The following is a 26,157-nucleotide window of genomic DNA, read 5'->3' on the forward strand; positions in this document are numbered from 1 at the left end:
CTGGTCCAGTTCCACGCCGTGCTGGTACACACCAGTGACACCGCGCCGCACCAGTTCCTTGTTGACTATGGTGTATGTTGTTGCCCGTTGTTGCACCTGTCGGGCTAGGATCTCATCAGTCGGCAGCTCCTTGTTCACCAGGAAGTTGAGGATGGGTTGAGCCCATGAAGGTGTTGCTATTTCTTTGACTGCCACGACTGCAACTTGTACAAGGGAGGTTGGGCCGGGAGGTGGCGGGTTGGAGTTGGCTGCCGCCTGTTGAGTTGAAGAAGTCCCCGGGCTGACTGCTACAGTCCCCGGTCCGGTCTCTGAAGTCCCCGGACCGGGTACGATGGCTGCAGTCCCTGGGCCGCCTGCCGAAGTCCCCGCGCCGGCTTCTGGGGTCCTCAAGTCGGATCTGACTGCTTCAGGAGGGGCCGGCACAAAGATGGAGTCAGACTCTGGTGACGGCTTGACAGACGGCTTAAGGAGGCGCTGTTGGGCGACGCCAGCTGGTATTGCTTGCCGGGTGGAGCCGGTCCGTGCCAGGGCATCTGCTTGCTCGTTGTCATTTCTTGGCACAAGGAGGAACTCACACCCGTCAAAATATCCACTGAGTTGCTGTACGAGGAAGCGGTAGCTTGCCATATTTGCATCCTTGGCATCCCAGTCGCCTGACGACTGCTGGGCCACCAAGTCGGAGTCACCATAACACAGGATCCGGTGAATGCCGAGTTCCTTGGCAAGCCGGAGCCCGTGTATGAGTGCCTCGCATTCAGCTACGTTGTTGGAGGTTGCAAAGTGGATTTGCAGCACATATCTGAGCTTGTCGCCTTTGGGAGAGGTGAGGATGATGCCGGCTCCGAGACCGGTGCACATCTTTGAACCATCAAAGTGCATCCGCCAATGGGTGGAGTTTGGCCCTGGCGGCAGGTACTGGGTCTTGGCCAAGTCGACGAGGAAGTTGGCCAGTGCTTGTGACTTGATGGCGGTGCGAGGCTGGTAGTAGATGGTGTAGGGGGCCAGATCTATGGCCCGTTTGGCCACTCGGCCTGAAGCATCTCGGCTTCCAATGATCTCGGCAAGCGGAGCAGTGCAGACAACAGTGATTGGGTGCTCTTGGAAGTAGGGCTTCAGCTTCTTGGCGACAAAGTGCACGCCATAATACATCTTCTGATAGTGGGGGTAGTTTTGCTTGGAGGCGGATAGTACTTCACTCAAGTAATACACCGGCCTCTGGACCGACAGTGCTCTGCCCTCCTCCTTGCGTTCCACCACTATGACTGTACTGACCACCCGACTGGTGGCGGCGATGTAGAGGAGCATGGGCTCTTTATCAGTCCGAGCCGCCAGGATAGGCGGCGTGGTCAACATCTTCTTGAGCTGGAGAAAAGCTTCGTCCGCCTTGTCGTTCCACTCGAAAAAACTGGTCTTCTTCATGAGCTAGTACAGGGGAAGAGCCTTCTCGCCCAGCCAACTGATGAAACGACTGATTAATGCCAGGCAGACGGTGAACTTCTGCACGTCCAGCAGTCAGGTGGGCACCTCCATCTTCCCAATGGCCTTGATCTTCATAGGGTTGCATTCTATGCCACGCTCTAAGACCAGGAAGCCAAGAAGCTGGCCGGCTGGTACTCCGAAGACGCATTTCTCCGGGTTGAGCTTGATCTGAAATCGGCGCAGGTTCTCAAATGTATCCTTGAGGTCTTCCAGCAGCGTGCCACGCTTCTCCGTCTTCACCACCACATCATCCACGTAAACGTGGGCATTTCTGCCAAGTTGCTTGAGGAGACACTTCTGCATGCAACGCTGAAACGCCGCACCGGCATTTCGCAGGCCGAACGTCATGGTCAGGTAGCAGAAGGCTCCAAATGGCGTGATGAAGGCAGTCTTCAGCCTGTCGGCCGGGTTCAGCTTGATCTGATGGTACCCTGAGTATGCATCCAAAAAACTTAGCAACTCGCATCCGGTTGTGGAGTCTATCACTTGGTCAATTATTGGCAAAGCAAAGGGATCTTTGGGGCAAGCTTTGTTGAGGCTGGTATAATCAATAGACATGCGCCACTGCTTATTCTTCTTTAGCACAAGAACTGGATTGACCAACCATTCTGGGAAAAATACTTCCATGATAAAGTTAGCTGCTAGAAGCCGGGCTATCTCTTCTCCAACTACTCTTCTCTCTTCTTCTGATAGGCGGTGCAAGGGCTGCCTGACCGGCTTGGCGTCAGGTCGGGCATGTAACTTGTGCTCGACGAAATCCTTCGGAACACCCGTCATGTCATTGGGAGACCATGCAAAGATGTCCCAATTCTCACGGAGGAAATCGACGAGCTCGCTTTCCTATTTACTATCAAGGTTTTGCCTATGACAACGTGCCTCTCTGGGTGCTCCGGATCCAAGGGTATCTTCTTTGTTTCTTTTGCCGGCTTGAACAAGCCCTCAACTTCCGACTCCTTGGGGGTGGGTGACATTTCCGGCTGCTTGCCAGCCATCGCCACAACACGGTCAAGCAGCCGCTTTTCAGCTGCAATCACAAGGGACTCGGCCAGCCGGCTGCTGTCTACTGCGCAGGCGGACGACTTCTTGTAGTCTCCGACTATGGTCAAGATTCCCTTGGTAGTCGGCATCTTCATCTTGAGGAAAGCATAGTGGGGGACCGCCATGAACTTGGCAAGAGCAGGCCGGCCAAGTAGCGCATGGTAGGGGCTCTCAAGGTCCACCACCTCAAACCAGACTGACTCTCAGTGGAAGTGATTTTTGTCCCCAAAGAGAACATCAATCTGGGTCTTGCCGATTGGTGAGCAGGAAAGGCTAGGGACTATGCCGTGTAATACAGTCCGACTGGGGTGAAGCTGCTTCTGCTTGATTCCCAATTTCTCCATTGTTTCACGGTACAGGATATTGATGCTGCTGCCGCCATCTATCAGGATTCTGGAGAAACGAGCTGCCCGCCTCTCTGTTGCGAAGGTGGCATCTAAGACTAGGGCATAAGAGCCAGGGGAGGGCATCACCTCTGGGTGGTTAGTCCTGCTCCAACTAATGGGCTTCTCGGACCAATGCATGAACTCTAGAGTATCTGATGCCACTGCTTGTACTTCTTGCTGTTGCTGTCGTCGGCTGCGTTTGTCGTCGGCCACACTGGTGAACACAACATAGGCTCCGTGCTCCTCTTGATACTCATATTGTATGGCACCGACTGGCCGAACCGCCGGCTGCTGGGGCGGAGGAGGTGGCGGGCCGGCCGGCAGAGGAGGCATGAGTCCATCTCCCTTGGCGATTCTGGTGAGCCAATGGCACTTCCGAGTGGTGTGGTTGGACGGCTTCGCACCACTATGGAACTTGCAGGGTGCGTCAAGAGTCTGCTCATACGAGAAGGCGGGCAACCAATTGGGCTTGCCGCCCTTCTGACGGTTAGGCGGAGGCTGCCCTTCTGGCCACTGGTCCTCGACTGTCGCGACCTGTCGGCTGGTGGAAGCTGGCTGTGTGGCCTTATGCTTGTTGTCGCTTGGTTGCTGTCACCGACTGGTGTCACCAGCGAGAGTCCGAGGAGCCTGCGGGGCTACCTTGCCGGTTGCGTCGACTTGGATCTCTGCCTCCATGGAGGAGTCGTCCGTGGCATATTTGTCGGCAATGATCAGCAGTTCGTCAAGAGTTGCTGGCTCATTGCAGAGAAGCTGATGCTTGAGGAGGGTGCCTTCTCGGCACCCGGCGGTGAAGTATTCGATGACCTGCACCTCGTGCACGCCTTCACAGCAGTTGCACAGCTCGGCCCAGTGCGTGAGATAGTCACGAGTCGATTCGCTGGGCCCTTGGATGCACAAGGAGAGCTGACAGGGCTTGGGAGGCCGCTTGTACGTGCTGGTGAAGTTGCGGATGAAGGCTTCAGTGAAATCAACCCAGCTGTTGATGCTGCGGGGCTTCAGGCTGTTAAGCCACGTCCGGGCTGTGCCCTGGAGCATGAGCAGGACATACTTCACATCAACGCGCTTGTTGCCATTTGCTATGCTGACGGCCGTGGAGTAGTCGACCAGCCAGTCCTCCGGCTTCACGGAGCCGGTGTACTTGGGCGTATCTCTTGGGAGCGTGAACCCTCTTGGGAAAGGCTCATCTTGGATTCGCGGGCCGAAACAGGGCGGGCCCAATGCATCTTCTTCTTCTAGCACCAGGGATCGGTTGAGGTGGTCGATCCGATGGCGGGCGTCGTTCTCTCCGACTCCTTCTCAGCGGCCAAGGCGGTTGCCGAGTGTTGGGTGTGTGACAGGCGGTGGAGTGGGCTGCCTTTCTCCGCGAGGCGGAGGGGGAGGCGGTCGCCTCGCTGCTCCACTGCTCGAGGGCGGACGTCTGTGTCATGCTCGATGGAGAGGTGGGTCTGAATGCGGCTGGCAGCCGGCTCATTGCCTCTTCTTCCGCGGGCGCCACCAGTCGGTGTCCGGGATGTCGCGCCATGATCCTGGCAAATGGGCGGTTCGTCGTTCCGCCGTACGGGCACTTCGGCGCGGCAGCCGGCTTCGTGCTGCTCGGCGGCCGCGTCAAGGAGCTGCTGGACTCGCTCCGTCATGTGGCGACGCTCGTCGCCCTCGTACGTGTCCAGCTCATCCGTCCCCGCCTAGGCAGCCCGGATGTTCTTTGCAGACATGGCGTAGACGGGACGATCCGTCCCGAACATGTTGGTGATGGTCGCGCCACACTACCGGATCGAGACGATGCGACTAGGCCCCTCAGGAGCAAGCGTGCCACCAACAGCTCAGTCCATCTCGCGCCGGTAGGCTTCCGAGAGGCGTCGCATGCTGGCTAGTCAATTGGCGCTTTCGACGAGCTGGTCACGGCGTGCTTCCAGCATCTTAGCGTCTGCGTCTTCCGGGATGGGCGTGACAAGTCTCACAGCACCACATCGAGTGGGTCTCGGACGCCTCCGTCCGAGTGCTCACCACTGTTAATGACAAGCACCTCTGTGACGGTGCTTCTGCCGCTATGCTCGCGAGGAGGCGGCTCGTCGTAGACCACCATGTTGGCGGGGAATGTGCCAAGCGACGTCGTGTCGGAATCGATAATCATCGGGTCGGTGGATCCAACAGTCTCCAAGTCCACAGTAGGCTCACTGGTGACATGAAGATGGTCGAGGAGGCTGATGAGGCGGCTCTCGAGGCAGTCGGTGCCCGCGTCGGAGGCGGGCTCGTTGGAGAGGCGGATCTCGCCAACAAGGTCGGCGAGGCAGCTCGCCATGCAGGCGATCTGCGCGCCGTGCAGCGCATCGAGGCTGACGCCATCGGGCGTGCTGGGTTGGCTACGGTCGCCAGGAAGGAACAAGGTTCCCATCCAGAGCAGGTCTCCGGATGACGGTGCACCTCGCCCCATGGTTTGCGCCAAATGTCGGGGGTTGGGTGCGACATATGCCAAATAATGGCTTATCATGGTGGGTGCGAGTAGAACGTCACCGGTGTCTGGAAGCGGGATGAGGCGTAGACACGAACGCCGGTGCACTTTACCCAGGTTCGGGGCTCTCCTAGGAGATAACACCCCTAGTCCTGCTATGCGGGGTCTCCGCATGATCACTAAGGCACTAGTGAATACAATGGTGCTCCTCGAGCTGTATGCTAGAGGTAGAAGGAGGCATGGCTAGCTCTCTTCTTCCTTTAGGGTGGAAGCTAGTTCTAACAGGTTGGGAACCCTTTGCATGGGTGCCCTGGGGGGTTATATAGGCCTACCCCCCAGGGGTACAATGGTAATCTGGCCGGGTGCTGGACCCGGCTGTCAGTGTCTCTGGTCGCGGGCCTCTCCGCCGGCCACTGGGGCAGCCGCCTGGTGGGCCCCGTCGACTAGTCTGGTATGGAGCCGACAGGCCGCCCCTGCCGCTAGCGTGTCTGGTTGGTGGCTGATCACTGTAGCCGTGATGCTAATGACGCAGGCTTGGTCAGGGGAGCGTGGCTACAGTCCCGCCGCCTGGTGGGAGATCACTATAGCCACACCATGTCTTATCTGGTTAATGGTGCACGCGCCTCGAGGAAGGAAGTGGCCGCCTGCTGGAAGCCGGCCTCCGTCAGGTTCGGCTAGTCCGGCCTCCGCCGTCTTCCGAGCTCTCACTGCCTGGTAGGGCCCGCTGCCTGCGGGCCGTACCAATAGGTCATCGTGGGAACAGGGCTCCGCCTGTCAGGAATGACGTCAAAGGGGAAGTGGCAACAGTCCCGCCTCGTGCGAAGATCTCTGCCTGTACGGGGCACTGTAGCCATGCCAAGCCCAGGATTTGAGGGTAAGGGGCTACACTGTAGCCTCACCCAGTCTTGTCCTCTTGATGAGGGGCACAGACTCTGAGGGCGCTGGGTAGCCGCCTGCCAGAAGTCGGCCTCTCCAATGGCCGTCTGCTAGGAGCCGGCCTGTCCTGGTGCCGTCTGCTGGCGCACAGCCGTCTTCGGGCAGCCAACCATTGAGCCAGCCGGCCACCGGAAGGCGACGCTTTATTCTGAAGTCTTGTCGGGCGGAGCCGGCCCAAAGTCTTGAAAGGCTTAGGGACTCGGGTGAGGCTACCCGTGGCCCATTACTCCGACAGAGATTGATGTTGCTATGACTTTGCTATGCTTAATGCTTGTCACTAGGGCCTGAGTGCCATGATTTCAGATCCGAACCTATTATGTTTTGATGAATATATGTGAGTTCTTGATCCTATCTTGCAAGTCTATAGTCACCTATTATGTGTTATGATCCGACAACCCCGAAGTGACAATAATCGGGATACTTCTCGGTGATGACCATAGTTTGATGATTTCATGTATTCACTAAGTGCTAATGCTTTGGTCCGCTACTCTATTAAAAGGAGGCCTTAATATCCCTTAGTTTCCATTAGGACCCCGCTGCCACGGGAGGGTAGGACAAAAGATGTCATGCAAGTTCTTTTCCATAAGCACGTATGACTATATTCGGGATACATGCCTATATTACATTGATGAACTGGACCTAGTTCTGTGTACCCTATGTTATAACTGTTACATGATGAACCACATCCAACATAATTATCCATCACTGATCCAATGCCTACGAGCTTTTCACATATTGTGCTTTGCTTATTTACTTTACCGTTGCTACTGTTACAATTGCTACAAAACTGCTACCGTTACTTTTGCCACTGTTACCATTACTTCCATACTACTTTGCTACTAAATACTTTGCTGCATATACTAAGTTATCTAGGTGTGGTTGAATTGACAACTCAACTGCTAATACTTGAGAATATTCTTTGGCTCCCTTGTGTCAAATCAATAAATTTGGGTTGAATACTCTACCCTTGAAAATTGTTGCGATCCCCTAACTTGTGGGTTATCAATACTATTTTCTAGCGCTGTTGCCGGGGAGCATAGCTCTATTCTTTGAGTCACTTGGGATTTATATCTTCTGGTCACTATGAAGAACTTGAAACACGAAAGAACTAAGATTTATCCCTCAACTACGAGGGGAGGTAAGGAACTTCCATCTAGCTCTACACTAGATTCTCCTTCTGTTATGAGTAAGCTTGCGACACCTAAATCTGCTTCTGCTATTAATTCTGATATGTCGCATGTTATTGATGATACCACTTCTACTATGCATGATACTTATGATGAAACTACTTCTATGCCTGATACTACTGTGCCATTAGGTGAATATCTTGATGAACAACTTGCTAGGGTTAGAGAGAATGTAATTATTGAAGATGAAATTATTGAAGATAGTGATGATGAAGGTTCTTCCCCTAAATATGAATTGCCTGTTGTTCCAGAGGGTTATGTTATGGATGAATAAACTACTAGATATATTCTTGCTTGTAATGATAGATCTGATCTTAAGAAGTTATTGGTTAAACTGAAACAGAAATCTCTAAATGCTAGAATGAAATATGACTCTGCTTTTGCTATTTCACCTATCTTTGTTACTGATAAGGATTATGAATTCTCTGTCGATCCTGAGATAATTACTTTGGTTGAATCTGATCCTTTTTATGGCAATGAATCTGAAACTGTTGTGGCACATCTTACTAAGTTAAACGATATAGCTACCCTGTTCACAAATGATGAGAAATCTCGCTGCTATTATATACCTTAAGATATTTCCATTCTCATTAAAGGGTGATGCTAAAACTTGGTTTAATTCTCTTGATCCTGGTTGTGTGCATAGTCCCCAGGATATGATTTATTACTTCTCTGCTAAATATTTCCCTGCTCATAAGAAACAAGTTGCCTTGAGGGAAATATATAATTTTGTGCAAATTGAAGAAGAGAGTCTGCCACAAGCTTGAGAGGGGGGCTTCTCCGATTACTTAATGCTTTGCCTGATCATCCTCTTAAGAAAAATGAAATACTTGATATCTTTTATAATGGACTAACCAATGCTTCCAAGGACCACTTGGATAGTTGTGCTGGTTGTGTTTTCAGGGAAAGAACAGTCGATCAAGCTGAATTGCTATTGAATAATATGTTGACTAATGAAAATAATTGGACTCTTCCTGAGCCAATTACTGAGCCAACTCCTGAGCTAGCTTATGCAAGAGGCAAAGAAATCTATGAAAGAAAAAGGTATTAAAGCTGAAGATGTTAAGAATTTACCTCCTGTTGAAGAAATACATGGTCTTAATTTACCAAGTATTGAAGAAACACATGGTCTTGATAACCCGACACAGGTAGTAAAGGTAAATTCTCTCTATAGATATGATAAGCTTGAAATCCCATCTACTAAGTTTGCTAGCCAATGTTTGGATGAATTTGATGACTTTATGGCTAGGCAAGAAAACTTCAATGCTTATGTTGGTAGAGAATTAAAGAGTAATGCTTACATGATTGGACGCTTGAGTGATTATATGGCTACAGTTAAAAGTGAACTTAAACTCATTAGTAAATACGCTTCTATGGTTACCACTCCAGCAGAACAAGTACTTAAAGCTCAAAGTGATTTGCTCGATGAATTAAATAATAAACATGATTTGCTGTTAGAGTGGCTACTAGAACTGGTAAAATGACTCAGGAACCTTTGTATCCTGAAGGCCACCCTAAGAGAATTGAGCAAGATTCTCAGAGAAATAATGTAGATGCATCTAGTCCTTCTAAAAAGAAGAAAAAGAAAAATGATAGGACTTTGCATGCTTCTAGTGAACCTGTTATAGACACACCAGAGAATCCCAGTGATATTTCTATTTCTGATGCTGAAACACAATCTGGAGACGAACATGAACCTAGTGATAATGTTAATGATAATGTTCATGTTGATGCTCAACCGAGTAGTAATAATAATGAAGAGATTGAACCTGCTGTTGATCTTGATAACCCACAATCAAAGAATCAACGTTATGATAAGAGAGATTTTGTTGCTAGGAAGCACGGTAAAGAAAGAGAACCATGGGTTCAGAAACCCATGCCTTTTCCTCCTAAACCATCCAAGAAAAAGGATGATGAGGATTTTGAGTGCTTTGCTGAAATGATTAGACCTATCTCCTTACGTATGCGCTTAACTGATATGCTTAAAGTGAATCCTTACGCTAAATACATGAAGGATATTATTACTAATAAAATAAAGATACCGAAAGCTGAAATTTCCACCATGCTTGCTAATTATAATTTTAAAGGTGGAATACCAAAGAAACTTGGAGATCCAGGAGTACCAACTATACCATGCTCCATTAAAAGAAACTATGTTAAAATTGCTTTATGTGATCTTGCAACCAGTGTTAGTGTTATGCCTCTCTCCTTATATCGTAGACTTGACTTGAATAAGTTGACACCTACTGAAATACCTTTGCAAATGGCTGACAAATCAACTGCTATACCTGTCGGTATTTGTGAGGATGTGCATGTTGTGGTTGCAAACGTTACTATTTTAACGGACTTTATTATTCTTGATATTCCCGAGGATGATAGTATGTCGATTATCCTTGGTACCCTTTATGAATACTGCAGGGGCTGTTATTGATTGCAACAAAGGCAATGTCACTTTTCATGTTAATGGTAATGAGCATACGGTACACTTTCCAAGGAAACAACCTCAAGTTCATAGCATCAATTCTATTGGAAAGAGTCCAACTATCATTATTGGAGGTTTTGAATTTCCTATTCCTACTGTCAAGAAGAAATATGATATTCTTATTATTGGGGATGTGCATATCCCCGTTGAGGTAACCTAGTGTAATTCGAAATTTCCCCGGTTCCATTTTATTCGGAATGAGTTTGTTAACAAGACTTGATCAACCTTGTTAGTGGATTTCTTTTGATGATCATGAGATGGATGAAACTAGAAGGCACAACCTTCTGTAGCCTCCTTTTACTTCCTGTTATTTAGATTAAATAAATTAAAAATAGTATTTTCTGTCTGTTTTCTGAATTATCCATGCAATAAAAAATACTCCGAAAATAAAAGTTCTCCAAATGCCCTACAAATTTAATATGATTTTTTCTAGAATATTTGAGAATATTTGGCAGTGAGAACACAACAGGGGGAGCTGGCACCTGGCCACGAGGGTCCAGGGCGCACCCACCCCTACATGGCGCGCCCCCTGCCTCGTGGGCCCATGGTGGCCCCCTCCACTTATTCCTACACCCACACACTTCATATTCCTCCCCAAAAAAATCACCATCCAGCTCAAGCACGAGTTCTAGCTCATTTTGCTGCGATTTTCGATCTCCTTGCTCAAAGCTCCATTCACAAAACTACTTTGGGAGATTGTTCCTTGGTATGTGACTCCTCCAATGGTCCAATTAGTTTTTGTTCTAGTGCTTTATTCATTGCAAATTTTTGCTGCCTAGGTGACCCCGTTCGTGATCTTGCATGTCAAATTTATATGGTCCCAAGTAATTCTAATGCATGATATAGGCTCTAGGCACTTGTGGGAGTAGTTGCTATCAGTTTTATTGAGTTTGATTCACTTTTATTTTGAGTTACTAAATATTTCAGAAATTTTTCAGAGGAAGAAATATGTCTAGGAAAATGTACCAAGGTGGTTCTTCAAGGAAGAAAGGACCCAGGCTTGCAATGTGTGAGCAAGACGATGAACCACCAAGGGAAGCTGACGTACGGTCTTGTGAATGGCCATCAAAAGAGTTTATGGTTAATGCAGGCATCAAGGATGAATTTGATGCATATGTGTGTAATGCCGATCTTGAGGACTTCAAGCAAGATAAGTGTCCTCAGTACTACTATTTGACTGATTCATTCGTGAGAAGGTTTAAATTTACATCTTCGCGTAATTCTCCAACTGTCATGTTTGATATTTATGATAAATCATATACCATGGACTTAGAATATTTCACTACTGCTTGCAAACTCCCGTAGTGGGGCAATGTTAATGAACTCCGTAAATCTGAATATAAAGACTTTCTTGCTAGTATCACCGTGGGAGAATCTAGAGAAATAGCACAAGCTACCATAGGGAGCATTCATTTTCCTGCTATACATTATTTTGCTCTCTTCATTGTAGATGCATTAACGGTAAAGATGAAGCATGTCATATGTGTGTCCCTGATCTTTGTGTTCTCAAGAGTGTTGTATTAGGTGATAAACAATACAACTTGGGGGCAATTATTGCACGTAGGTTGCATAATAATGGTTTAGTTGGAGATTTGTTTGGAGGGATTTATGCGACCCGTGTGGCTAATTATCTTGGTATACCTCCACATGAATATTATAGGGAGTTGCCTCCTTCTTATTTAGATTATAATGCCATGGTTAGTCATCATTTTCTTGAGAGGAATGAACAATTCCTCTAGTATTGACTAATCTTTGACAGATGTCGCACTGTCCATATTACTCTCCCTGCTCCTACCCTTTTTGATTATCAAGCAAAAAAGAAGATATGTTATAACGAGGGAGGAGGCAATCGAGTATGAGAGGAGGACCGAAGCAGCTCGCCGCCATGCCGCAGCCCAGGAGGCAATGGCTGCTGCATCTCAATACGACCCCAGTTACAACTTCGGATATCAATCAGGCTATCCATGGCCATAGACCAACTTAGACCAAAAGCCTAAGCTTGGGAGAGTACGTATTTCTCACCGACATTACATTCATGTTCACACACTCACTCTAGCTGTTGGTGCTCATACTTTTTCATTGTACTATCCATGCTAGTTTAATTTCTTTTTCTAACTTTCTTCTTGTGTGTTCGATAAACCTTAAGAAAAACCAAAATAAAATAAAATTAGTTAGTTTAATTTCCATGATTGTAGTAGTAACTAAAGGAAAACCCAAAAAGATTTCTCGTTCCTCTTTTGCTTGTTGGGAGCTTTCTCGTGTAAATAGTTTTATTTTTTTCTTTCCTTTGGGGGTCGAGAGGAGAATACCATAATGAAAATGTTTAGTGGCTCTCATATGCATGATTGTTGATTTAACCAAGAGCCCATATTACCTTGTCTTCTCCCTTGAATTGAATGCTTGCAGATTCCATCTTAGTCCAATGCACATGCACTATTATTATTATCCACACCATTCAGTCATGCGAGTGAAAGGCAATAATGATGATATATGATGGATTGATTGAGATGAGAGAAGCTGGTATGAACTCGACCTCCCTTGTTTTTGTAAATATGATTAGTTCATCGTTCCTGATTTAGCCTATTATGAATAAACATGTTTGCAATGACAATTAGAGATTATAGTTGCTTATGCCATGCTTAATTAGCTAGGAGCTTATAATGGTTTACCTTGCATGCCAACATGCTATTAAAATGGTTGTGATGTGGTATGATAGGGTGGTATCCCCCTTTGAATGATTCAAGTGACTTGACTTGGCACATGTTCACGCGTGTAGTTGAAACAAAATCAACATAGCCTTCAGGATATTTATGTTCATGGTGGATTATATCCTACTCATGCTTGCACTCACTGTTGATTAATTTTAATGGATGTTCATGACTGTTGTCGCTCTCTCAGTTGGTCGCTTCCCAGTCTTTTGCTAGCCTTCACCTGTACTAAGCGGGAATACTGCTTGTGCATCCAAACTCCATGAACCCCAAAGTTATTCCATATGAGTCCACCATACCTTCCTATATGTGGTATCTACCTGCCGTTCCAAGTAAATTTGTATGTGCCAAAATCCAAACCTTTAAATGAAATTATGTTTTGTATGCTTGAGCAGCTCATGTATCAACTAGGGTTGTCTGTATCTTCCATGCTAGGTGGGTTATTCTCAAGAGGAGTGGACTCCGCTCCTCATTCATGAGGAAATGGCTGGTCACCGGGATGCCCAGTCCCATGCTCAAATCAAATCAAAATAATTAAACAAAACTCCCCCAGGATTGTTGCTAGTTGGAGGCACCCGTTGTTTCGGGCAAACCATGGATTGATGCTTGTTGGTGGTGGGGGAGTATAAACTTTACCATTCTGTTTGGGAACCGCCTATAATGTGTGTAGCATGGAAGATATGGAGATCTCATAGTTGTTATGTTGACAGTGAAAGTATACCGCTCAAAATGTTATTCATCTCTATTTCAAAATCGAGCTCTGGCACCTCTACAAATCCCTGCTTCCCTCTACAAAGGGCCTATCTATTTACTTTTATGTTGAGTCATCATCCTCTTATTAAAAAGCACCCGCTGGAGAGCGCCGCTATCATTTGCATGCATTACTATTAGTTTATATTGGGTATGACTTGACTGGATCTCTTTTACCATGAATTAAAATGTTTAGTCAATCCTTGATCTTTAAAGGTGCTCTACATTTATGTTTTGTGGTCTCAGAAAGGGCTAGCGAGATACCATCTTGTTATATCATATTATGATTGTTTGAGAAAGTGTTGTCATCCGAGTTTTATCATTATTGCTCACTAGTTGATTATGCCATTGATATGAGTAAACATGAGACCTAAGTGTTATTGTGAATATGGTTAGTTCATAATCTTTGCTGAAAACTTGAATGCTGGCTTTACATATTTACAACAACAAGAGCAAACAGAGTTTGTAAAAGTTTTTCTTTATCACTTTCAGTTTGTCAACTGAATTGCTTGAGGACAAGCAAAGGTTTAAGCTTGGGGGAGTTGATACATCTCCGTCGTATATACTTTTCCAAACACTTTTGCCCTTGTTTTGGACTCTAATTTACATGTTTTGAATGGAACTAACCCGGACTGACGCTGTTTTCAGCAGAACTGCCATGGTGTTATTTTTGTGCAGAAATAAAAGTTCTCGGAATGATTTGAAAATCCACGGAGCAACTTTTGAGAATTAATAAAAAATATCGGTGAAAGAAATAGCGTCAGGGGGCCCACACCCTGTCCATGAGTGTGGGGGGCGCGCCCCCTCCCCCTGGGCGCGCCCCCTACCTCGTGGGCCCCCTGAACATCCACCGACCTCAACTCCAACTCCATATATTTGCTTTCGCAGAGAAAAAAAATCAAAGAAAAAGTTTCATCACGTTTTACGATAAGGAGCCGCCGCCAAGCCCTAATCTCTCTCAGGAGGGCTGATCTAGAGTCTGTTTGGGGCTCCGGAGAGGGGGATTCGTCGCCGTCGTCATCATCAACCATCCTCCATCACCAATTTCATGATGCTCACCACCGTGCGTGAATAATTCCATCGTAGGCTTGCTGGACGGTGATGGGTTGGATGAGATTTACCATGTAATCAAGTTAGTTTTGTTAGGGTTTGATCCCTAGTATCCACTATGGTCTGAGATTGATGTTGCTATGACTTTGCTATGCTTAATGCTTGTCACTAGGGCCCGAGTGCCATGCTTTTAGATCTGAACCTATTATGTTTTAATGAATATATGTAAGTTTGTGATCCTATAACTTGCAAGTCTATAGTCACTTATTAAAAGGAGGTCTTAATATCCCTTATTTTCCATTAGGACCCCGCTGCCACGGGAGGGTAGGACAAAATATGTCATGCAAGTTCTTTTCCATAAGCACATATCACTATATTCGGAATACATGCCTACATTACATTAATGAACTGGAGCTACTTCTGTGTCACCCTATGTTATAACTGTTATATGATGAACGGCATCTGACATAATTATCCATCACTGATCCAATGCCTAGCAACGAGCTTTTCACATATTGTGCTTTTCTTATTTACTTTACCGTTGCTATTGTTATAATTGCTACAAAACTGCTACCGTTACTTTTTCCATTGTTACCGTTACTTCCATACTACTTTGCTACTAAATACTTTGCTGCAGATACTAAGTTATCCAGGTGTGGTTGAATTGACAACTCAACTTCTAATACTTAAGAATATTCTTTGGCTCCCCTTGTGTCGAATCAATAAATTTGGGTTGAATACTCTACCCTCGAAAACTCTTGCGATCCCCTATACTTGTGGGTTATCAGTACCTATAAGCAACTAGTCAGTATTAGAATCTAACAAGTGTCTAGGCCTGGATCTATATGCACTACATTATGGAACGATGGGGGGGGAGTACAAGTGGAGGAATGAAACTAACCTCAGCGGAAAATGGTGGCCACTCCCGTTGTCCTGCATAAGTAGTGGAAATGCATGATAAGTACAACAACCTTAACATCAAACAAATATAGCAAAGGTAAACGATATCATCTCCAAATGATAGCTTGAATGTGTTGGTTTCAGCATGCTGTTAAAGTAGATATAAAATGGAAGGCAATGTTACCGACAACAGGCTTAACAACCATCAAATATTGCAATTCAAACTGGTATTGCTGAAGATGAATAGAACGTAGGTAATGCTTAAACATCACACTGGATAAATGTGTAAAAATGAAATAAAGGGCATGTGTTAACTACACCAGGCATAACTAGAACCAAATATAACCATTCAAATTAATATTGATGCAGTCGAGCGGCACAGTTCCGACTTGCACCTAATGAACATCACATTGTGAATGACTGAAATAAACAAGGCATAAATGATCAGTATAACAACCAAATATAGCCATTGAAAACTGGACAGGGTCTCACTTCAACCAACCTAACAAGCAAATACACCAGGCATGTGTTAACTACATCAGGCATAACTAGAACCAAATATAACCATTCAAATTAATATTGATGCAGTCGAGCGGCACAGTTCCGACTTGCACCTAATGAACATCACATTGTGAATGACTGAAATAAACAAGGCATAAATGATCAGTATAACAACCAAATATAGCCATTAAAAACTAGACAGGGTCTCACTTCAACCAACCTAACAAGCAAATACAGATAAACATGGCATATGCTTGAAAACTGGAAATGCTCACTTCAACCAACCTAACAAGCAAATACAAAAAAACAAGGCATCTTCTTGATAACTGGACAAATGCTCACTGCAACCAACCTAAGAACCAAATACATATAAACAAGGCATCTGCTCGATAACTGAAAAAATGCTACTGCAACCAACCTAACAACCAAATACAGATAAACTAGGCATCTACTCACTATAAACAACCAAATATAGCCATTTGTGAAACTGAAGTGGACAATTCATGCTTAAACATCACATAGCCCTATTGAACAATACATTTTTGCATAGCTGAAATAATTAAAGACGGCAGATTTAAAACACCGCACGACAAATGCTACTACAACAAAGGGTACAAGTTGGCAAGCTAGAAAAGGTAAGATTTGCTGATAGGATGTTGCCTCACATGTCATGGACGGGATCCTTCCAGTTGGAAGAGCACATACCCATGGTGCGCTCTCTAATGTCACAGATGGGTTGTTTCACCTAGGAAGAACCTTTGTGGGTGCCCTCCTCGTGGTCGTGGTCGATGAGATCTGACTTGCAATTGAGGATACCAAGCCGCCATCATAGAATGTGTTCTTCAGAAATGATAAAATGGGCTCGATGGCGTACAAGGATCGCGACCGCATGGTGGAGGAGATCAACGGTAGGGCCATCAAACAGATCGACGACGGTAGAACCAGAGGGGTTGGGGATGGACCACTTAACCTGTGACATGCCCAGCGTGAAGCTGTCGCTATCGACGAGCATGATGTCGCAGCCAGCTTTCCTGAGATATAGTAATACGCTAGCCCGCTGACATGAAACATTCGGCATGGCAATCTACTATCGCTATAAAAGCACGAGAGGGCGGAGAACCAAATCATCCTTTCCATCGAAACCTGCAATCTGATGGTCTACATCCTTTCAGCATACTAAACGCGTTTTATGCTTTAATTAACCACCATGCCATTACACTAACTATTTACCCACCATGCCATTATTGGGTTAACATCCTCAGGAACACGTCCCATCAAAAAAAATATCCTCACGAACATGTTGCTGCCCTCTGCCCTCTCACGACCACGCCGTCGGGGCAGTTTTGGCCACCTCCCCACACCTCGCCCCACCTCTTCCTCAGATCCTCCCCGCCAGCCATCGCCCTCGACCTGTGCCTCCGTCTGCACGCGCCGCCAGACCACCGCACCCATGCTCCAAGTGCTCGGGCTGCCCCATCCACGCGCTGCCCGGGCCGCCACACCCACTCGCCGCCCAGACACAGGCGCCGAACCTCCACGCTACAGGTGCTTTACCCTCAGATTCTTCCTGGTTGCAGTGATAATTTTTGGTTTAATTGTACGCATGTTCAATACCACTTCCTGGTGCTAGATGTATTGGAGACGGCAGGCAGCGGCAGCAGGAGGAAGATGACTGGGGCAACGAGCTCAGATGCGCACTTCTCTGAAAGTCCAGGCAGCTGGCAACAGGCAACCAAGACCCAAGACGATGGGCTAGGTACTTCATCTCCCGCCCCGCGCAGTAGGTTCAGTAAGCTTTGCCTCCAACATGTGGCCTATTAGCTCTTGACTTGTTTTCTGACTCAAGTCTGCATGTGTTCTTATCCAATTCCGCATGTGTTTCTGTTCTCTTTTGTTGATTATATTACTCTTTTGTGTGACAACCCTATTTTGCGTGTTTAAGTTATGCCATATGCGATCATGAATTCATTATTGTAGAGACTACAGAGGAACTCCAGCTTGCTTTGTTAGGAAATTAAACCGTAGGGCAATCACGTGTGAGTACAGTGACATAATAAAACTGTCAAAAATATACAACAACAATGCATCATATGAATGAACACTTTGTATTTGCATTTTGTTGTAACTAGAAGTTCAGTAACTAAAAGGTAAACCCACAATTGACATGTCATTGCTTTAGTTGGCCAAAAGAGACATGTTTCTGAAAATACATTCATCAAGTTCTTTATTGCCTATAAATACCACCTGTAAGTATTCCATCTTCATTTCATAAATTCACTATTTGGACCATTAAGCACAGACAAGAATCAATTCGGAATATGGACCTTTAAGCACAAACATAAATTATGTGTACCAATCGCATATTTTTCTGGTACAAGATTGCCCTCTATGGCCTGATATCTGCAAATATTTCTCAAAGACATGAATGAGTTGATGCTGCCTTATCCCACGTCGGTGCAGTCTACTCTTTGGTTGGTGTCGAGCCACAGTTCCGATGCCTTGCTGCTCAGGTCGGGAGAAGTCGCGGTAGTGCACACACTGTCGTTTGTTGCTGGGATCAACATACTACTATAGTGAATTTATGGTATGACTTCTACACACTGTATTCATGGTCGAGAATCTGAATTTTGTGTTTACTATGGGAAGAGCCACGAGAACAGATTATATGCATGATTCATGTATATTAAGGACCTACCGGTTTCATTCTTTGGTGTATGTATGGTTAAATGCAGGTTTGGTATTATGTTCATTCAAATTTTTTGCGTCTCAGGCACGCATGCTATTAGTAGGCTTGTAGCTTTTCCATGCTTCAACTTATAATATGCAGTGTAGATTGATGATGTCAAGTTGGACACTTATATATTTGAACTTCAATTATATATAGGCTTCTATCTTGCATGGATGCCTAGGTGGATGTTGTTGTCGCCTTCATGCCCACAAGAGCTTGTTTGTTGCCGAGGTCGCCAGGCAAAAGTGTCCTTTTCTGCTTCGAGCTGCTTTGACCGGTGGCACACTTCAGTGATAATGCTCTCACCATGGACAACACAGTCGTGGGACTCGTGTTTGCTGGCGGAAAGGTGGAGCAAGAGGTCTCTGAAGCTGCAGCAGAACGAGTCTGTAGAGACGGTGTTGAATTTTATCAAGGTTTTTTCATTTGTTTTGAACCATCCAGGAGAGACAAGGTTGCTTCATTTGCAAGCTCAAAACGCTTTATGATTGTATTCTGCTTCTCTACCCAGTTCATTGAACCTATGCAATTGGTTGTCGGTGTTTGATCCCATTAGTAGTATGATCAATTTTGTTTTGAGACATGCAGTCCCCAAATCCAACACTCCCCACGATCCGACGAATGGGAGAGGGAAGATGAGCAATGGCCGCACCACTGTAGACAAACAGCTTAACACTGAGGTATTATAATGTAATGAAAATAATTGTTTGTTTCTTCTCGTGCCTTTCTATGTAGGTCTGCTTCGTATAGTTCATGTACTGTTCTGTCCTTGCATTGTTTTCTTCTACTATTTTTGTTGTATATTACTTAGTACATCGGTTGGTGTAAAATTTCCCATGTTTTGGTTAATCTAGCCAGTAAAAATAAGTTCAGTTTGGTAGGCTGTGCACTTGTTAAACCACCTTTAACTGAACATGTACAAGCATCAAATCTAGGATATTTCAAGTCTCTTCACAAAAAATATATTACATAGCAGTAGTTTCATCTTATTGTTCTACCAACCCGAGTTTGAGGTGTATTTGTGGTACTTTGAAGTATAAAAATTGTAGTAATTGTCCTTCCTCTCTTCATTTTTTTGTATTCTTTTAGCTCAGGCTTACACTTTGTGACTGGGCATTAAATTGCATTCTTCTGTTTTGCTGTTGCAAAGAGAGAATAAAAATGGGATGCGCTGCCACATGAAAAACTTGGACTAATTGATAAGATACCAAACCTGGGCACTATGTAGTTGTTCTGCATCTGAAATCTCTTTATATAGTAGTTGAGTATACTGTAGTTAATTTCACCGATATTTGTGTGTCAGTTATTTGGTTATTTGGTCTGAACCTACAATCCAAGGTTAGTAATTATTTAGTCTGAAACTACAATTCCTTTTCATGTCTTGTTGTAAACTTCTCTTGACACAAAGAGTTTCTGGAGTTTGGATGGCAATTTGAAAATTCCAGTGTGTGCTTCAAGATGTATGCATCTAATTTTGGAGCCTATTCATGTTGGTTTAGCATATTTCCACCACACTCCATATCTCACAGGATTTAGAGCAGAGGGCCTTTTACAATAAATACTACATAACATAGTGTTGTTCGGTGGGATGCAATTTTTTTTGTTTCATTCATCCGCTATCCTTGCTGTATTTTACATAGCTTATAATACTATTTGCTGTGTTTCAGGGGCAGGATATGCAATATAGGATAACTTGACTAAGCTTTGTGAAATTTTGGTTCCATTGGGTGACTTTTATTTTCCTTTGATGCCTAAGATGCACATGGAAAATCACATAATTTGATCCTTCTGAGTCTGGTAGATTCGCTACCAATGGTTGACTTAGCACTTATCTTGTGCTGCATAATTGTTTCAGATTACCATCCTTGTATAGCAGCAAATCAACTACGTGCCTCTTTTGAGAAGCAAGGATGTTGATTGTCCACCTTGAAGGTTATAGTTTCTAAAGAGGCTACACATGCCATTTAGAATATCTTATCTCACAACTTTCACTTGATCAGTCTAAGAATGAAAGGAAGTAGCATTAAATATACAAAAGTCTCCATAAGGTTAGCTTAAGACGGTAGTGTCCCATCTTTAAATCCGCCAAGAACGCTAGAAACAAATTTGATTACTGACTGGACATATCTGTCATGCATGTTTAGTACCTTGACTCTTTAATCTTTATATATAGACAAAGCTCTATATCGAGGGATGAAGTGTTTGGAGCCCGGATGAAGAATGCTTCCGAGGTGGAGAAAGAGGAGAACTATTGAGAATGCTTGCAAACCGCTTAGAATTTTTGTTTAGCAGACTCGGACTCCTTGTGTTCTTTTTTTAGTCGCGGACTCCTTGTTTGATACAATACATCTGAAGAGCCCTTTTTGCGCACTGTTCAAATAAGCTCTTCATTTTTATGAGTCTGGTCAAACAATGCACTTCAAATAATGAAGTTATTGTCTCTGGGATATTTGGCCAAATGTTGTACTTATCATCCTAGATAATCCCTATTCATTACGTATGTATGTATCACATTTCCATTTATTTTCTTTCGGGAATAGCACATATTGTATTTCCATTTTTATGTTCTTTAGTTGTTTGAATTAAGAAAAGGTGTAGAAGAACAAAACATATAGAAAAGGGAACAAATTAATAGAGATAGAACTTGAAAAATGGATTGGATTGCGAGGACGTGCTTTGCACGTGCATGCTTACTAGTTTAGTAAAAGGTTTGCCAGTTTTATCCTATTTGGTGCTCTATCACCTGGAGCTCGACTGTTAGGTACACGTGGCATGTCATACCGCAATTTGGTGTACGTATGCATCTCATTCACATCACGAAACTGCTGGGGCAAGCGGTTCGCTAAGATGGCGCAAAACAAAAACAAAATCTATCATGTGAACTTGGAACATGTTGTAGATCTATATCACAATTCATGGGATCAACTTTTTTACCACTAGATGCGCAGTCATGACAGTGGACACAGAGGTGGTGATGCGCATTCCTATCTGCTCCCCGCAAACCCATTGTTAGAGTCTCTAAAGAAATCACTACAAAAAAATACACTTCCGTGATGATACGTGTTTGTCACAGTAGGTCGCGTTTTTTGTCATGCATGTACATCCTTGACGGTTTTATGACAGAATCAAGATAGTCATACATGTGCTGTCGTAGAAGTGTTCCATGACATTGCCAAAATTGTCATCACGGAAGTGTCCACTTCCATGACGATAAATCGCGTGTCACAGAAGTGCTTTCGTCAAGGGTGACCGACACATGGCATCCAACGTAACAGAACACCGTTAAGCTATCGGGTCTGAATTTGGATCCGATAACCCATTAACAGCCCCGACCAATGGGGATTTTCCACGTGTAAAATCATCATTGGCTGGAGGAAACACGTGTCGGCTCACCGTTGGGACAGATGTCATCCACTCATTGGACCGAAGGCGCCTATGATACAGCGACACGTGGCACGGCCCAACAGAGGCCCATTCCTGTGAAAAGGCCGGCCCGTTTGACTTGGTCAAAAGGTGGCGGGCCGGCCCACGGAAAGCCTGTCAACGGCCTGTTCGCATATAGCCCATTTACAGCCCGCTAACCCAGGGCCCGTTACGACCTCTCCGAATTAGGCCCAGTAGCGTCATCTGGGTCGTCCAATATGATTCCAGCCCGTTTTAACTTCCGGTCCATGTGTGGCCCATGTTGGAAATATGCCCTAGAGGCAATAATGAAATGGTTATTATTATATTTCCTTGTTCATGATAATTGTCTATTGTTCATGCTATAATTATATTAACTGGAAACCGTAATACATGTGTGAATACATAGACCACAACATGTCCCTAGTGAGCCTCTAGTTGACTAGCTCGTTGATCAATAGATGGTTATGGTTTCCTGACCATGGACATTGGATGTCATTGATAACGGGATCACATCATTAGGAGAATGATGTGATGGACAAGACCCAATCCTAAGCATAGCACAAGATCGTGTAGTTCGTTTGCTAAAAGCTTTTCTAATGTCAAGTATCATTTCCTTAGACCATGAGATTGTGCAACTTCCGGATACCGTAGGAATGCTTTGGGTGTGCCAAACGTCACAACATAACTAAGTGTCTGTTGGGTTGGCACGAATCGAGACTGGGATTTGTCACTCCGTGTGACGGAGAGGTATCTCTGGGCCCACTCGGTAATGCATCATCATAATGAGCTCAATGTGACTAAGTAGTTAGTAAGGGGTCATGCATTACGGAACGAGTAAAGTGACTTGCCGGTAACGAGATTGAACGAGGTATTGGGATACCGACGATCGAATCTCGGGCAAGTAACATACCGATTAACAAAGGGAATTGTATATGGGATTGCTTGAATCCTTGACATCGTGGTTCATCTGATGAGATCATCGTGGAACATGTGGGAGCCAACATGGGTATCCAGATCCCGCTGTTGGTTATGGGCCAGAGAGCTGTCTCGGTCATGTTTGCATGATTCCTGAACCCGTAGGGTCTACACACTTAAGGTTCGGTGACGCTAGAGTTGTTATGGGAATTAGTGTGCAGTTACCGAATGTTGTTCGGAGTCCCGGATAAGACCCCGGACGTCACGAGGAGTTCCGATGATCCGTAGGTAAAGATTTATATATGGGAAGTCCTATTTTGGCCATCGGAAAATGTTCGGGATTTTTCGGTATTGTACCGGGAAGGTTCTAGAAGGTTCTGGAGTGGGGCCCACCTGCATGGGGGGACCCACACGAACGTGGGTAGTGGGGGAAAGGCCCCACACCCCTGGTCAAGGCGCACCAAGATCCCCCCTTAGAAGGAATAAGATCATATCCCGAAGGGATAAGATCAAGATCCCTAAAAAAGGGGATAACAATCGGTGGGGAAGGAAATGATGGGATTTCTTTCCTCCCACCTTTGCCAACACCCCAATGGACTTGGAGGGCAAGAAACCAGCCCCCTCCACCCCTATATATAGTGGGAGGCGCATGGGAGCTTGACCCTTCCCCTGGCGCAGCCCTCTCCCTCCCCAACACCTCCTCCTCCGTAGTAGTGCTTGGCGAAGCTCTGCCGGAGAACTGCAAGCTCCACCACCACGCCGTTGTGCTGTCGGAGCTCTCCCTCAACTTCTCCTCTCCCCTTGCTGGATCAATAAGGAGGAGACATCCCCGGACTGTACGTGTGTTGAACACGGAGGTACCGTTGTTCGGTGCTTAGATCGGATTCGGCCACGATCTGAATCGCTTAGTGAACGACTCCACCGACCGCGTTCTTGCAACGCTTCTGCATCGCGATCTTCAAGGGTATGAAGATGCACTCCGCTCTCTCTCGTTGCTAGTCTCTCCATAGATTGATCTTGGTGATGCGTAGAAAATTTTGAATTTTTGCTACGTTCCCCAACAGTGGCATCATGAGCTAGGTCTATTGCGTAGATTCTATGCACGAGTAGAACACAAGTTGTTGTGGGCATTGATTTTATTCAATATGCTTACCGTTACTAGTCCTATATTGTTTCGACGGTATTGTGGGATGAAGCGTCCCAGACCGACCTTACACGTACACTTACATGAGACAGGTTCCACCGACTGACATGCACTTGTTGCATAAGTTGGCTAGCGGGTGCCAGTCTCTCCCACTTTAGTCGGATCGGTTCGATGAAAAGGGTCCTTAGAAGGGTAAATAGCAATTGGCATATCATGTTGTGGTTTTCGCGTAGGTAAGAAACGTTCTTGCTAGAAACCCGTAGCAGCCACGTAAAAACTTGCAACAACAATTAGAGGACGTCTAACTTGTATTTGTAGCATATGCCGTGTGATGTGATATGGCCAAGAAGGATGTGATGAATGAAATATATGTGATGTATGAGATTGATCATATTCTTGTAATAGGAATCATGACTTGCATGTCGATGAGTATGACAACCTGCAGGAGCCATAGGAGTTGTCTTTATTTATTGTATGACCTGCGTGTCACTGAATAACGCCATGTAATTACTTTACTTCATTGCTAAACCGTTAGCCATAGTAGTAGAAGTAATAGTTGGCAAGACAACTTCATGGAGACACGATGATGGAAATCATGATGATGGAGATCATGGTGTCATGCCAGTGACGATGATGATCATGGAGCCCCGAAGATGGAGATCAAAAGGAGCAAAATGATATTGGCCATATCATGTCACTATTTGATTGCATGTGATGTTTATCATGTTTATGCATCTTATTTGCTTAGAACAACGGGAGTAAATAAGATGATCCCTCATAATAATTTCAAGAAAGTGTTCCCCCTAACTGTGCACCGTTGCGAAATTTCGTTGTTTTGAAGCACCACGTAATGATCGGGTGTGATAGATTCTAACGTTCACATACAACGGGTGTAAGACAGATTTACACACGCGAAACACTTAGGTTGACTTGACGAGCCTAGCATGTACAGACATGATCTTGGAACACAAGAGACCGAAAGGTCGAACATGAGTCGTATAGTGGATACGATCAACATGAAGATGTTCACCGATGATGACTAGTCCGTCTCACGTGATGATCGGACACGGCCTAGTTGACTCGGATCATGTATCACTTAGATGACTAGAGGGATGTCTATCTAAGTGGGAGTTCATTAGATGAACTTAATTATCATGAACATAGTCAAAAGGACTTTACAAATTATGTGGTAGCTTGCGCTTTAGTTCTACTGTTTAAGATATGTTCCTAGAGAAAATTTTAGTTGAAAGTTGATAATAGCAATTATGCGGACTGGGTCCGTATATTGAGGATTGTCCTCATTGCTGCACAGAAGGCTTATGTACTTAATGCACCGCTCGGTGTGCTGAACCTTGAGCATCATTTGTGGATGTTGCGAACATCTGACATACACGTTTTGATGACTACGTGATAGTTCAGTGCGTAATGTTAAACGAGTTAGAATTGAGGCAGCGAAGACATTTTTTGAAACGTCGCAGAACATATGAGATGTTCCAAGAGCTGAAATTAGGATTTCAGCCTTGTGCCCGCGTGAAGAGGTATGAGACCTCTGACAAGTTTCTTAACCTGCAAACTAAGGGAGAAAATCTGAATCATTGAGCATGTGCTCAGATTGTCTGAGTACTACAATCACTTGAATCGAGTGGGAGTTAATCTTCCAGATGAGATAGTGATGGTTCTCCATAGTCACTGCCACAAAGCTATTAGAGCTTCGTGATGAACTATAACATATCAGGGATAGAGATGATGGTCCTTGAGCAATTCGCGATGTTTGACACCACGAAAGTAGAAATCGAGTAGGAGCATCAATTGTTGATGGTTAGTAAAACCACTAGTTTCAAGAAGGGCAAGGGCAAGAAGGGATACTTCATGAGACGACAAATCAGTTGCTGCTCTAGTGAAGAAACCCAGGATTGAACCCAAACCCGAGACTAAGTGCTTCTGTAATGAGGGAACGGTCACTGAAGCAGAACTACGCTAGATACTTGGTAGATGAGAAGGCTGGCAAGGTTGGCAGAAGTATACTGGATATACATTGTATTAAATGTGTACTTTACTAGTACTCCTAGTAGCAGCAGGGTATTAAGATACCGGTTCGG

General features: G+C 45.2%; 1 protein-coding gene across 1 annotated transcript; it reads left to right on the forward strand.

Moving 5' to 3' along the window:
- Positions 1-16,731: 16,731 nt before the first annotated feature.
- Positions 16,732-21,092, forward strand: LOC119338938. The gene is made up of 6 exons (XM_037611143.1): positions 16,732-16,815; positions 17,129-17,411; positions 17,497-17,622; positions 18,327-18,450; positions 18,751-19,274; positions 20,768-21,092. Exons 1-5 carry the CDS (start codon positions 16,732-16,734, stop codon positions 18,773-18,775), a joined length of 642 nt encoding a protein of 213 aa, XP_037467040.1. The 3' UTR covers positions 18,776-19,274; positions 20,768-21,092.
- Positions 21,093-26,157: the final 5,065 nt, after the last annotated feature.

The sequence above is a fragment of the Triticum dicoccoides genome, chromosome 7B, assembly GCF_002162155.2.
Source record: "Triticum dicoccoides isolate Atlit2015 ecotype Zavitan chromosome 7B, WEW_v2.0, whole genome shotgun sequence".
In the NCBI taxonomy this organism is placed as follows: Eukaryota; Viridiplantae; Streptophyta; class Magnoliopsida; order Poales; family Poaceae; genus Triticum; species Triticum dicoccoides.

Coding starts and splice junctions, on each gene's coding strand:
- LOC119338938 (XM_037611143.1), top strand. CDS start 16,732: ATGGCGTACAAGGATCGCGACCGCATGGTGGAGGAGATCAACGGTAGG. Junction 17,412..17,496: donor GCCGAACCTCCACGCTACAG/GTGCTTTACCCT, acceptor TCCTGGTGCTAG/ATGTATTGGAGACGGCAGGC. Junction 17,623..18,326: donor GACCCAAGACGATGGGCTAG/GTACTTCATCTC, acceptor ACGTCGGTGCAG/TCTACTCTTTGGTTGGTGTC.